This window comes from Cuculus canorus, chromosome 1 (assembly GCF_017976375.1).
Source record: "Cuculus canorus isolate bCucCan1 chromosome 1, bCucCan1.pri, whole genome shotgun sequence".
Classification (NCBI taxonomy): Eukaryota; Metazoa; Chordata; class Aves; order Cuculiformes; family Cuculidae; genus Cuculus; species Cuculus canorus.
Genome location: NC_071401.1, coordinates 140,420,912 through 140,435,224, shown reverse-complemented (window position 1 = coordinate 140,435,224; position 14,313 = coordinate 140,420,912). Strand labels below are relative to the sequence as shown.

Genomic DNA, 14,313 nt, shown 5'->3' with positions numbered 1-14,313 from the left:
ATTATACCTGACTATTTCCTTTAAGATTATCTACGGGCAGCACTGTATTTCCTGAAAAGATTACTCAGACTTTCTGAGAAGCAATGCTCAAAAGTCAAGTAGGAACGGATAGAATAGCTCTATGTATGTTTCTACCAAAGTCCAGCTGAAGACAGATCGGACTGAATCCTGTCCAAATAATAAGTAATGAAGCCTTTACCTACTTGTGGGGGAAATTTCTATTATTCATTTGCATTTTCATGTGCAACCTGAGTTTTCTGTATTGTACAGACTGGACACTGTTTCCATAGTCTTCCAAACTCTTTTATAGAAGGCTGCGAGGTTTAGAAATTAATTATTTAGCTGTGTTTCTTGTTTGTCTTTCACGATGTAGAAAAAATAGGTCAGAATGAGTGGAAGGATCCTTATTAGAGTGTGAGAAGCTGAGTTCCTCATCTAAATGGCTTTCTTTGATTTTATCACATTTTCTAAAGGAACTGAAAGTTGATCATGCATCCATTAGGGTTCAAAAGTAATCTTGATAAATTTGATTATAACGAAATGATTCTACCTGAGCCCTTGGCACATAGTAGGAGAATCACAACACAGAGTTTGTGTTTCCTTTATTTATTTTGATTATTTGATAGTTTGTATTTTGAGCTTCTTGTTAATGGATAAGTCTGTTGCTTTGAAAGTGGAGAGAAGCAATGAGGGTTTGTTGTTGGACTGTTTTGCAAGCTGCTCTTTTTCTTTGTCACCATACAGTGAGACTGATGCTAAATTCTTCAATAAATCTTTAAATTCCTTAGGATTCCTTTGAAATGCCTTCTTTGATTTAGTTTTTCTGCTTTTGGCCCACACTTTGACCTTACAGATACTGCTCACTTAGTTGCTTGTATGCAGTAATAGGAAAGTGCTAGCAAGATGGCTTTCTATGCTCAGAACAAGATTTTATTTAGCTGTATTTCATGCCTTTGTTCTGCATTTCCACTGAGTCATCATTACACTAAATTGGTTTCTCTGGAGCTTTTTGTAAGTATAATTAGGAAAAGAAGCTTCTATTTGTGCATACTTTAGCTAGTATATTAGTTCTGCACTTTTTTGGCTATTAAAACTTTAAAGTAGAAAGGAAAAAAATGGAGGATAAGATTTCTATACAAAATTAGTGATTTTGGCTATCGGCTTATTAAAATTTTTAAACCTTTTTTAATCAATGTGCTTGAGGCAAATGCAAGTTTAATATAGCAGTGAAGAAGACTCATAAAGATGAGATGCTCTTGATAAATTAAGAGACCCAGAATTATTATCTCTTGGTATCTAAGCCCGTGTCCGTGTACCAACCATACGTGATGATGATATTTGATGATTGATGGTAGCGATTTGCTGGTGATTGGTCGTTAATAATTGTTAATGTTACTTCTGGAGTATTTTCTTGGGTTGCTTGTATGGTTAGTATTTAGAATAATTATTTATGCTTTGGGATATGAGAGATTTTAAAGATACTTGTTTTTTTTTCCTGTGTACTTGTGTGAGCAGATTGTGTTGAACATTCAAAATTATACTTTTGGTTTATCATACTAAGCAGAAATGTAAAGATTCAAGAGCCTGAACCCTTACGTCTCCTTTATCAGTCATTTACCCTTTTTTAAGTAGTGTCCAATTTTTGGTGCTTCCTTTTTTAGACAGTTTAATGTAGTAAACATTGAGCATAGACTTCTCTTTAGGTCTGGTTATTGTTTATGGATAAGTCATTGAAATTGTGAGCCAGGCTGTCTTCAGTGAACACCTGAAGGCATTCATATGTTGAAGATGTTGCCTTGAGTCTTCCAGAGTGCTTGACAAGGTGAACATTTCATGGGCAGGCAGTTATGCATCTCAGCAGCATCCAGGTAGGTATGTTGCCCAGGAATTCAGTGCTTTTGGAAACTTGCAGTTAGTCAGGCACTAGTAGAAAATTCAGTAAGATTAGCTCTAGATGATCACAACCCAAATGCTTTGTGATCTAAGGGTCTGTCCAGAGTAGTTGGTGATGGTGTGGAATACAGTTGCTGTAAACAAAGGTTCACAAGCACAAAAAATGCTGTTGCATCTTGGGTGCCAGCAGACACCCAGGATAATAGCAAAGGACTGAATAAATGTTACCATATTAAGGATTGAAGAAGTAAATCAACAAGCAATGGCAGAAGGCTGTTTTGTGTGGTTTTTAATATGCTACATGTATAATAAACTTCAGAGTCCAGTACTGGCAACATAGTGTCTCTCATTAGCAATAAGTTAATTCAGTTGTAATGGCACATAAAATATGCTGTGTGAAACATTCAGTTCACAGAGCATACCCTAACTGAAGTTAGTGTTATTACGACATTTTGCACTGGTGATAAGTATGCAAGCCCTTAAAAGGACATGAAAGCACAACATTCTCTTCAGAGGTTCAAACCCAAGCTACGTCTTTCTTCTGAAGTCCCATATCACATATTAAAAAAACATAGAAATAGATGATACTTGTTTGTTTGGTTTTTTTTTCTTTTCTCATCCTAGAACTTGGCTGGATCTCAAAAGTGCATGTGAATCGACCTGCAGTTGTGAGGCATGCAGAACAAATTAAGAAATGGAGGACTGTGAAAGGTAATTGGCAAGTAAGTGCTCTTTTTATGCATTCTGTTCCTGTATTTTTAAAGCAGTCACTCTCCCTCTCCAGGCTGTGATATTGAATTTTTTTCAAGATACATGAAAACTTAAAAGATGTGCTTGTCCATGTCTTATTTTAATAATTTGTATTTGATGATGATGGGATGGAATAAGGTAATGCATTTATCCAAACAAGTTAAAAACCTTATAACTCATGAGTGGCAAAACCGCAAATGAATTTAAGTCATCTTTATTCATGAGTGGATTAAATTGTATATTACTGTCCCACCGCATTTATTCTGTTTCCCAGACAGAATTCTCTGCATGCTGCCTTCTTATTTTTTAATTTTAAAGCTGTAAGATATGATCATGGTCCCTGTCAAGTCTGACCTACCTGGATGATTTTTCTTTACTTAAACATCCCCAACGTGTGATTTCTTTGCCTAAGTAGTTCTTACTTAAAAGTCAAAAATCCTGACTGACTATAGCACTTGAAGGGTAAAAAGAGGCGGAAGAAAAAGGAGAGGGAAGGGGGGAGGAAGAAAGAGCCCACTAATATTAAGGGGACTGACTTCTTGTCTCCAGAGACAAGATAAATGATTGGGTTTTGTCCATCTTAGTATAAAATAGGTGCATGCAAGCCATTGCTAAATCCAGTAGTGCAAAGGAACTTCTCTTCAATGCTGACTTGTATTCATTGAACACAGATATTTAGAGTGTTTTGGCAGTTACCCTCAACTACTGCTGTTACTTCTTTCCTGGCAGAGTTGACAGATACTGGCCTGGTGTGCATTTTGGTTTCTCCAGTTTGTCCATTAGAATGGTAATGCAAAGCCATCAGGACAGCAGTGCAAGCTAATGCGTCCTGCCAAGCAGAGCAGGTGAGATATGGCCGCATGTTGGCTTCTGCCACCTCAGCAGCAGGAGGGGAAGTGTTGAGAAAGGAATGGCAAGCAGAGCTGGCTGCAGGATGCTGCAAGTGCTTTGGCAGGGTTCAGCCAGGAGTAAGATCTGAGAAATACCCCACAGCAGTCCGGGAGCTCGCAGTGTGCTCTTAGCCATGAGGTTGTAACCAGTGTCCAAAGGACACATTGATTGTTCTTTCGTCAGACAGCTGTTCTGCAAGCAAATGTGTGTGATTCCTTCGCTTTCATGCCAAACAAGTTGTTTGCTTGAAACAGTAACTGAAAACGTGGAGGTGGGATGAAAGAGACAGTAAAGCATCAGTCTTAGCAGTGTGACATAATAGAGCAAAGCAATAATCATTTAATTATACTTAATTCTTAAAAAAGCTGTTAAAAAAAGCTGTCATCCTGAGCTTAGCATTTCGGGCAACCATTCTGGGTTGGCTGAAGCTGTCTTCGCAATAAGCACAGATCTTGGGGGCAAGAGTCTGAGGATAATTTGATGTAGCTCTAAATCCTACTGGAAGTTGATAGAAAAAATGTTCTACCTGTTACATGAACCTAAAAGCTTGTGCTTTGAATGCTACAATTAAGTAAAAAAATGGACTTAAACTGAGGAAATTGAGACACATTCTTAACATTTCTGAATAATTTCTTATGTATAAAAAGTCACTTGATACCACGTTTAGCAGTCCATTGTCTCTGGGTTGGGAAATAGTGTCAGTGAGGAAATCCAAAAGGTATTCCATAACCTTGACTATCATCAGATATTGCAGGAGCAGTAATGTTAAAAGTATGTCTTTTGATTTGACCAGAGTTACTACATAAAGAACAAAGACACAGAGAGCCACAGTCTTTGATTACAAAGAATCATGGGGAAGAGAGGGATCCAGTGTCACTTCCCTCAGCATGGCCGTAGGACAGATGTTTAATTATGACTAACACTTCTCCACTCTCCTGTGTAGTAACACTGGTACTGAGCTACTCAAATAAGGTTTTACTTTGAAGAATGCCAGAAACATCTGTCCTGTGTTTGAAAACTGTCATTGCAGGAGAGTCATGTGCTGTTTATTTCACAGGAGATGATTTTGAACCTTTACGTGTTTGAATGTAAGCAGAACCACACTATCCACTTTCGAAGCCCATTTCCCAGAATACACATTTGAAAAACACTTAAAAAGATTAAGTTCACACCAGTTCTTGGAAATCCCTGGCTACATCTGTCTTGATGACTTTATGATTCAATTCATAAGAGATGAGACAAAGATTCCCTCAAATGAAGAATAAAATATCCATGTAAAAGAAACTTAATATCATTTAAAGTGAAAAGCCCTTTATGAAATATTATAGGGTGAAAATAGAAATCAGTTAGAAACAAGCAGTCAGACTAGCAGAAGCCAGTAACGGTTCATTGATCTAGTCAGTCACCCCAAAGCAGCTTTCAGTGTAACATTTACTGCAAGTTCAGAAAGGAGACTCCTATCAGTGTGGAGTGTGAAAATTTTGTAGGTTTGCCACCCACTCAGGATTTGCAGAGTAATACTTCCATGCAGAAATAACAGGTTTTGCTGCCTGTACTGACATAGCATGTCACCGAGCAGAGCCATCTGAGAGGAGCTTCATGGGCTCAAATAGACTTTGCCATTGCAAACTCTCCCCTTGTTGAATGAGTGCCCAGTAAAATATGTCAGCTTTTAGTGAAGTCATGACTGTAAATGAGGATTTGCTGGAAGACCTTCAACAAATAGTTCAAAATAATGTCTTAAGCTTTGTTGTTGTTTACCAAAAAAAGTTCAGAACATTTTCAGTAATGCTTCTGTTCCATTCTCCAATTAATGTCTCTTAAAGTTCTATAGCATTTTCATCAAATCATCCTTTAGCCATGTCACTTAGCTCTTGCTTTTGTTTTTTTCAACAAATAATTATGGATGGTTTTGCCTCCCAGTTCACACAAAAGAAAGTGGAAACATCTGCAGTCTAGACCCTAAGTTTTAAGAACTCTGCGTTCTCACCCCCCTACTGATTCCGTGCTTCACTCTCACAGCAGGGGAAGCATGCAAACGTGCAAGTGTGCAAATTGCTGATGTGTAGACTCATCTGATTACTGGCAATTGCAAAGCTGTGCTGTTCTTGGAGCATGTGTGTAATTCCTTGTGCATAGAAGCCTTAAAGATACAGGCATACTGTATGTAATGTAGCGTATTGTAACAGTGATGTTCCTCACATAGGTGATGTTTTTGTCCTTGTCTTGCAGAATTAAGTTTGAAACAAGATGCTTTTTGTCGAGGTAAAAATATTTGTCTGATTCAAAGTCAAGAGTCCCATTTAGTACTTAGTTGTTGCAACAAAAATTGAAGTTTGATCCTTTGGTTCTGAGAGTCAGGCTTTTGATTCCAAATCCTTTCTATACCATTAGATACTGTTAAAGACATAAACAGATATTTGCCAACCCTGTCTGTCATAAACCATTCTTTGCATATCTTCCATGTTATCTCATATGTTTCCTCATTCTTAGAGTGAGAGCCAGGCTTCTGATTCCTGCATCTTCAGGAATCAGTTTGTCTTTGGAAGATTAAACTGAAATACTATATTCCTTGCTTCACTCCCTTTGTAGGCTGCTTGGCTGCTGAAAGCTGTCACCTGCATAGACCTTACCACTCTCTCAGGCGATGATACTCCTTCAAATGTTCACAGATTGTGTTTTAAAGCAAAGCATCCCATCAGAGAGGATCTGCTGAAAGCCTTGGACATGCATGATAAAGGTATAATAGTTTTTGGTGGGTGCGTTTTGTAGAGAAAATGTCTTCATTTCCTTTTTTTTTTTTTTTATTGTTTTTCAGAAGGGTGTAAAAATGACCTCTTCTTCCTTTAATTGAAGCAGTTATGGTAGGCAGTGCCGCAGATCTAATAGTCCTGAGAGAACAAACTAGGTCTTATATGGTCTGATTCGAAGTAAATGTCTTAAATTCTAACTGCAAAGTATCTATTTGTTTGAGTTAAGAATACAAGGAGAAAAAAATCCATTCTCAGTTCAGAATGAAAATGAACCATGGGCTCAGGGCCGCACTGTATGTTATGATACCTAGTGAGTAAATCTGATATGGAAGCTGCAAGTGTGTAACCTCAGTGTATATCTTTTAATAACAGTGCACTAAGGTGAAACTAATTGAGCATTCTGTTGATCTACTGATGTCCTTACTAAATTTGAAAAGGAGGGAGTGTTTATATGACTCCTTTGGATTTCATGGTTAGCAGCTGTTTGCCACTCTGCCTGTCAGAAAAGATGCATTCCACAGTCATAAGCATGTTATTTTTCATTCAGGAAACATCCTCTGTTACCTGCTTGTTTCAGTAGTTAAGATAGGAGACATCTTTGAAGCCCAGTCTATTTAAGGAATCGGTCCTGTAGTAAGTATATCCAGTTGTGTGTGGTCACATATATTCACACACATGCGTGCACCCGCACAGTTCTCAGCTAAGTCAACAGAGTTGAAGGGGCAGAATACAGCCCTTAAGAACTAGTAGTAAAACTGCCATTGAGATTACTCAAGCAGGCTCCATCTGTCCCAGTGTTACACCCAAGACTGAACACAATAACGTTTCAGAGTAAATTGAAACTGTAAATATAGCTATCAATAAAAAACCACTGCTTTTTATATTTAAGCAGTGTTTCTGAATTTTTACAGATGTAGTCACTGATGTGTTAAGTGAATACCATTTGACTTTTGTCCTGTCGTGTTGGCCTTACGATGATCTAACAAAAATAATCCCAGCAACATTCGGGGCGTGCTTTTGCTATTGAAATATTTGTTTTACACAGGCATTGGTCCACTGACTGAAGTCTTATAATGTAGAACCAAACAAGATTCAGGCCTCTGATCTTGAGCCATACACACATAAAATATCAAAGATCAGTCTTTTTTAAAAATTGGATTTATGGACTCCTCAAACAGTTGAAATATTAAATATGAGGTCTCAAATCTGAGACTTTAGGAGAGCAGTATTTTAACTAGAAATGCAGTGCGACTGTATTTACGTGAAGACTGCTCAGTTGCTGCTGGGCTCAGTCTAGTGCAACAAGGTAAGGACAGAACTTGGTGGTGCAATTTCTCTCTCAGTAATTTGCTAACTGAGCATGTCTTAACTTTACATGTTGGCATTAAACCATGAGTCTGTCAATAAAAATCTTGGCATTTTAACTCCTGCTAATGAAAACTTTTTCCCAGGGTCAGGTAAAGGAACATGAGGGAGGTAACAATATGGAGAATTACCTGAACCATTTGAGCAATATAACAGACAGCCCTAGTGTAGGTGCTTAAGAACCTTGTGAGAAAGCAGAAGTGGGAGGTGAGAACAATGCACACATGCTCATAATATGGATTGCACTCAAGAAGGTTGAAATCTCTGTATGAAGAAGTTAACTGTGGCTTTTGCAGGTATTACTGTGGGAGCGGTTTGTGTATATCCTGCAAGAGTCACCGATGCTGTTAATGCCCTAAAGGCTGCTGGTTGTAACATACCAGTAGCCTCAGGTAAGCTTTATTCAAAAATATCCAATTAAATATTTTGATGCTATAAAATATGTAGAAAAATCTGGAAATTTGGACTTGCTTTTGTTTCGGAGGGTAGGGTGAAAAGGTAGTAGATAGAAGGGAGGAAATAGAGGGGAGGATTTGCTTCTGGTATAATCTTTTGTTTTCTTTCAATGTCAAGCTTATCAGGAATACCAAGACTGTTTTGCTGGAAGCTCTTCAAAGAGATCCTTAAGATATATCAATGTTTTCCTCACCTGAATAGAAGAAATTCAGATAGTGTGCAGGACAAAGTATCAGTAGACACTAAGTAGATAATAATAACAATAGTAATAACAACAACAGTACTAACAACAACAACAACAATAATAATAATATTGCAATATGAGCTTTAGGAGTTTTAATACAAGGGGCTTTTTTCCCTATCAGTTGTTTGGCTTTTATGTATAATCCTACAATCTGAATGCACTGAAGCTGTGTGCAGAGGCAAGGGTTATTGCCTGCTGAGCAGCCTGCAGGTTCAGGACTTGTACGTACAAATCTAATAGTGCCAGCTCTTTTTCAGTCACCACACAAGAGAGACAAGTCCTGAATCTACAATAAGCAGGAAGTAGAATCAAAGAATTATGCAGGTTGGAAGGGGGCTCTGGATGTCATCTACTTCAACCTTCTGCTCAAAGCAGGGGATAACTTTGAAGTTAGATCAGGTGTTTAATGCTAAGATCCATGTTTTCTTGTGGGTTTTTTTTTGCTGTTGTTTCAGTGTTGTGTAGGGGAAAAATACATATTAAATGCATTTATATGTCAGGAAGAAAGAGGTTTTCTGACAAAGCCATTATCTTTTCCATTTCCAAAGTTACCTTTGGGTTTTGTACTGAAACATCATAAATGTAATCTTAAGTAGACCTCATTGAAAGCAATTTTTGCTCTATTGTGATTCAGCTGTTAAAGATGTTACCAGGATTTAACTTGAAATACTACTTAAAAGAATTGGGAACAATTAAAAATTTATGTATTGCTTCATATATGAGATCACTCCTTGTTTGTTCAGTTCTGCTGGAAGCAGTAGATATTATGCTTTCTTACGTAAGCTGCTTTGGAAAAAATAAGGTATGTAAAAGAGACCTTTTCAGAAGATGCATTTAGTATCTTGTTGGATGTTGATTCTTGAGGGAAAGGCTAATGCATCTTCTGAATGAAGAGAGGGTAGGTAGGATGAGGAGTCTTTAGATTTTTTTGAATCATGATAGGGATAAAAAAAGAATAACTTTCAAACTCATTGGTGTACTAGAGGGATATGCAGTCTTATGATCAATTTATAAAACATTTTCTTCCCTCTGCTTTCATCCCCCTTCTTGCTAGTGGCTGCTGGGTTTCCATCTGGACAAACTCCTCTAGAAACCAAACTGGCTGAGATAAAGCTAGCTGTGGAATATGGTGCCAGAGAAATTGACATTGTCATTAGCAGAAGCCTGGTGCTGTCTGGCCAGTGGGAAGGTAAGTATTTACCTTTTGCCAAGGAACCCAAAACCTCTGCACATGCCTGTCTTTGTCTCTTCACCAAGTCTCCACATCAGTCCTTGAAGAATTTGGTCCCTCCACCAGGTAAGAGTAACTAATAATCTGGGGCCCTGAACTAAATAAAAACTAGTTAACTAATTTAAGTCAAATGGTTGCATTTTTTGAAAAGAATGGTTTTGCGAGTCCTGTCAGGCTGGGTGTGCAGAATAACTTTGTGTTTTGAAAATTCAGGTCTCTTCCTTCTATACTTTTAGAGGATTTGCTGTATAGGATTAAAAAAACAGCAAGTGAAATGGAAGTGAATGTCTAATTAAATGAACAGTTTTGTTAAAACCCCCAAGGGGTTGCTAATGGAGATAATACCTTGTTAAGTATACATGTTTCAATTCTTGACAAAAATATGTACTTTAGTTATTTTCTTTTTCCTGAAAGTTGAGGGTACAAATTGACTGTTTATATTATTATTGATGTTCTTGTGTCTGTAGACTACTACTAATTAGTAAAAACAATAATGCTGAAGATGTTTCTTCTTCTAATTGCCTCCTTAATGTAGTGTGAATAGTTTGCTTTAAGTGCTGACAACGCTCCTTTAACTAATCTCCATGTGAAAGTAAATACATCACTGCCTTGGAATGAATTTTCCATTTAGTTGTATAATGCAGCACCTTAATAGCCTGTTTGCTTGTAAGACATTATAAAGGACCCCTGGTACCCGAGCATGTTTAAGGAAATACAGTCAACATGGTAACAGATCATATTTTCTTATTTTGGTCTTCCTTCAATTAGAAGTTAGAACTAAGCAAAAAAAAAAAAACAACCACATTTCTGTATCTTCAGGACTGATATCCTGGTTTCCTTGTCCTATAACTTCTTGACCTCCTGTAGTATTTACTATCTCCATCCTTTTGCTCTTAGATATAAGCAGCCTTGCAAATGTTTGACTTCTTGAGGATAGGCATTGTTGCAGACGTTTGTTTCTTTCACACTGGCTATTTTAAGTTCAGGTTTGGCCTCAGAAATTGCTGGAATATGGAGACTGGATGATTGAGCATTTTTAAATAAGACAGAATGATGGATCAAGTTCTGTACCAGCTGTCAGCAAGACTATACGTGCATCTACCTACACTGTGTTTTTGTTAGGGCCTACACTGTGGTCTACAAAGCAGATACCCCCTCCAGGAGCTGCGCTCCACTGGCAACATGTCTTGGATAGAAAGGGCAACGAGTTAGTGATCTGTCACTAAGACTGAAAAAACACCACTGAACTGGACTTGAGTAGCAATTTTCCCTTGTGACTGAATGTCTTCTAGCAATTTCTAACATAACTGTGGTTACCATACTTCTAACTTCTAACTACAAACAACTTTTAAGTTTGAGTTGCATAGAGCAGAGGTGAGAAGATTAGTGCATGTAGGCAGGTGCAAATGCAGGCTCCAGATTGTATTGCCCAGGATTACATGAAGGAGAGCTCGGAGGAGAAATAGAGAGCTAGATCCAAAGTTTGTGTGTGTGATTGAAATGAATTGGACATACATTATTAGGTTTTTCTATATGGGAAATGTTTTTTGTGATCATAAATTGCAGGGGAAGAGCACATAGACATAGCAATGATGGATACAGTAGGAAGATGTTTACTAAATAAGTAACTTATGGATGACTTTTTATTTGGTATGTGTATTCTTTCATCCAGAGCAGAAGTCATGACAAGGTTGAAAGCCATGCTTGTTTTGTCAGTGGTTAGTCTGCATTTTTTTTTTTTTTACTGAGGGCAGCATTGAAATTATTTCCAAGTGTTTTCTGAAGGTTTATCCACAAACATGAATCTTTGTATGGCACATATCTATGTGGTCTTCAAAAAAGCTATCTCAGGAGTAGAAGTTACTTGCCATCCAGATAATGATGGTACAGGACGAAATATTATAGTGTTTAACTTGCCGTCCAAAAAAATTACTTTAGAAGGTGATGTGGATGTTCTGTTGAAAATTCTGACTTCCTATTTAGCTCTCAATAGATTTATGTTACCTGTGTGAACATGCAGCTTTCCACCTCTACCTAATGATTAGATATGATACACAACAATGTATAACATATGTTTGAAGAGACTGGAAGAAGGAATGAAGGAATCTTTTTTAGCGTGTATCCCTATATTATATAATATTGCAAAGTCTAGTGCAGTAACTTGCCTGTGTTCAAGGTGCTTCATCAACCAGAGCTGCCTTGCAGTTGTGACAGAACCTCTGCTTATGCTTATAACACTAATATATTTTTATCCTTATTTTCTCTGCTGCCTGCCTTCACAACTCTGCGAGTTATTCTCAAAATATGTATGTGGTAGAATGCTTTATCTTGTTGTTCTTATATTTTTAGCTTTTCTTCTAGCCTGTGCAATAATTGCGGTCACCGTTCTCAAACAGTGTTGCTTTGTGATTTGTTTCAAAGCTGTGATGATTAAATATTTTACTTTATGTCTAATTATGTCAAGTTATTTTAAAGCAGTTCTTAAATATTGTTGGATCCCTTTATGACAGTTGGAATATATTTTCTAGATCTCTGTGAAGTTGTTAAGATCTTTTTAGTAGTGCTGACCACAAAAGCACCTTTATTGGACAGCTAGTTTATGTTGGAAGGCAATATTAAATGTGATTTAAGTTTATGAATTTATATACATTTACAACCTATTAGCTTATATAGCAATACTGCTTTACAGTAGTTTACTCAACCATTGTCTTCTATCACTTGACAAAGTACGAATTAAACTTAAAAATCATGATTTAGATAGTGTCTTTAGGCACAGAATGAGGAGCTTGTATGTAATGAGTGATGAAGTTGACCAACAAGTTATTGAAAGATTTATTTATTTGTTTTCCTTTTATCAGTGAATATGTTGGAGTTGCTGTACCTTCTGAAGCTGTCTCGGGTGCTGTAATACTTCTAGTTCTGCAACTTTTAGCTATCACCTGGACATAGTACACTGTCAGCAGAGATATCATTAACGCATCATTTGCCCTATATCAGTTGAATTTTCCTAAAAGAAAGAAGAAAAAAAACAAGTATAGTCTAAGAACTTTGAATGTGCCTGCATCCATGAAATACATTAGGTATAGCCTCATTACAAAAGCTGCCTTTAAAGTCTGTTAATTATTCAACTGTGAGTTTAGAGGCTTTGTTCAGGGACTAAGGTCCCCTTTTTTGCTACATGCTTAATAAACATCACAGAGAAAATACATTCCCTGCTTCAGAAACCTGGAGAACACTTCACATGTTGTTCAGAAGTATTATACTTGGATTTACAGTTTTCTAGATGTGAAAGCTGACTTGGCATCCTGAAGTCTAGTTGCACAATTTCTGTCTTCTATTGTCAGCAGCAGCTCAGAGTCCTGAAGCCAACTGTTTTCAGTTTCATGTGAATCACTGGAGCCTGGAGTTGCACATATGTGGCTGAGAACAGAACTGAAAGTATCGTGTTGTGCTGATAGCCTTGTGCTTGTCATTTTGTTAACAAACCTGCCATTAACGTGCAAGACAGAAGGGATTCCAGCTCATTTTCCAGTTTCCCATCATGATTACCTTGATCTTTTGGTCTAACAGAAATTGAAACATCTTCCCTCCCTGTCTCAGTTTCTACCCTAATATCAGTCAATGTGACTGATTACCACATTTTGGAGAAGAGCTCTTTCATAAAAATTTAAGCTGTCGTTTTCCCCCCACCCCCTTAATATTTTCATCTCCTGTGCAGGATTAGCCTCTTAATTTTGTGATTTTTAGGAGAGATGTTTGAGACCAAAACAAAAGACCATCTAGACAGTCTAGGGCAGAATATAGCCAGCAACAACTGTCAGAGATGTTTGCTTGAGAAATGTGTAGAGGGAGGAACTTTTTCCTTGGTGTATCTAATAGCTGCTAGAAATCAATATAATGTATTGAGTAGTTAGAATTTTAGGAAAACTACGAAAAAGACACCTTCTAACACTTATCTTTTATAACAGTGAAATTAAAACCATAGCTATGAAAATATTTTTTCTATGAAATCCAAATTTTTCTGATTTCTATGAATGCACGCAATAAAAGCAGATCTAAAGTTCACGAAAGCAGTAAGATATCGTAAGTAAGTGTATGCAAAGTAGAAGAGTTCTTATGCCAAATCCATTTTAGCAGTTAAGTCAGTGGAGCTACTACAGACTATATCACTGAGCATCTGGCTACAAATATTTTCTATATAGTTGGCTTAATTTGGGGGGTTTTGGGAGGGGTTTGGTTTGGTTCTTTTTCTTTTTTTTTCCTCCTGAATTAAGACTGAAACTTCTTTTAGAATGGATAGTGTTGGTGCTGTTTTCAATATGCTATACGTTACTGGCCATTTGCTTTGAGAGCTCTTGATTTTCTTTTCCTTGCTTTTAGCAGTCGGAAGGAGAGTCTCTTCCAACATCTTCATGGTGGTCCTGGCTCACAGTTGGAAATATGCCTGCAGGGTTTTCTGTGATCGAGTTTTTTTTTCCCCAAATTTTTGTGACATTACTGCTCACCTGAGAAGCTTTATCATCTGTGTCATTTACTGGTGTTCTGCCCAGGTCGCAGATATTCCCAGAACCCCAGCATCCTGCTCTGCTCCTGCTTCTGATTGGCTTGATGGAACATAGTAGTTAAGTGATGGACTTGTGCAGCACAGAGTGTCTCAGAAGCAGCTTAGGACCCCTTGAAACACTGACTGCATTTTCAAGTGTGATTAACTTCACCCATTTAGACATTTG

The 14,313-nt window shown here is 37.4% G+C and overlaps 1 protein-coding gene across 2 annotated transcripts in view; it reads left to right on the top strand.

The window, feature by feature from the left end:
- The window catches only part of DERA (deoxyribose-phosphate aldolase), a 56,288-nt gene that overhangs the window by 7,468 nt on the left and 34,507 nt on the right, over positions 1–14,313 (top strand). For both annotated transcript variants that reach the window (XM_054051690.1, XM_054051602.1), the window contains exons 2-5: positions 2,518–2,615; positions 6,127–6,274; positions 7,949–8,044; positions 9,407–9,541. In XM_054051690.1, the coding sequence (XP_053907665.1) occupies positions 2,518–2,615; positions 6,127–6,274; positions 7,949–8,044; positions 9,407–9,541 (477 nt within the window). The remainder of the gene's footprint in view (positions 1–2,517; positions 2,616–6,126; positions 6,275–7,948; positions 8,045–9,406; positions 9,542–14,313) is intronic.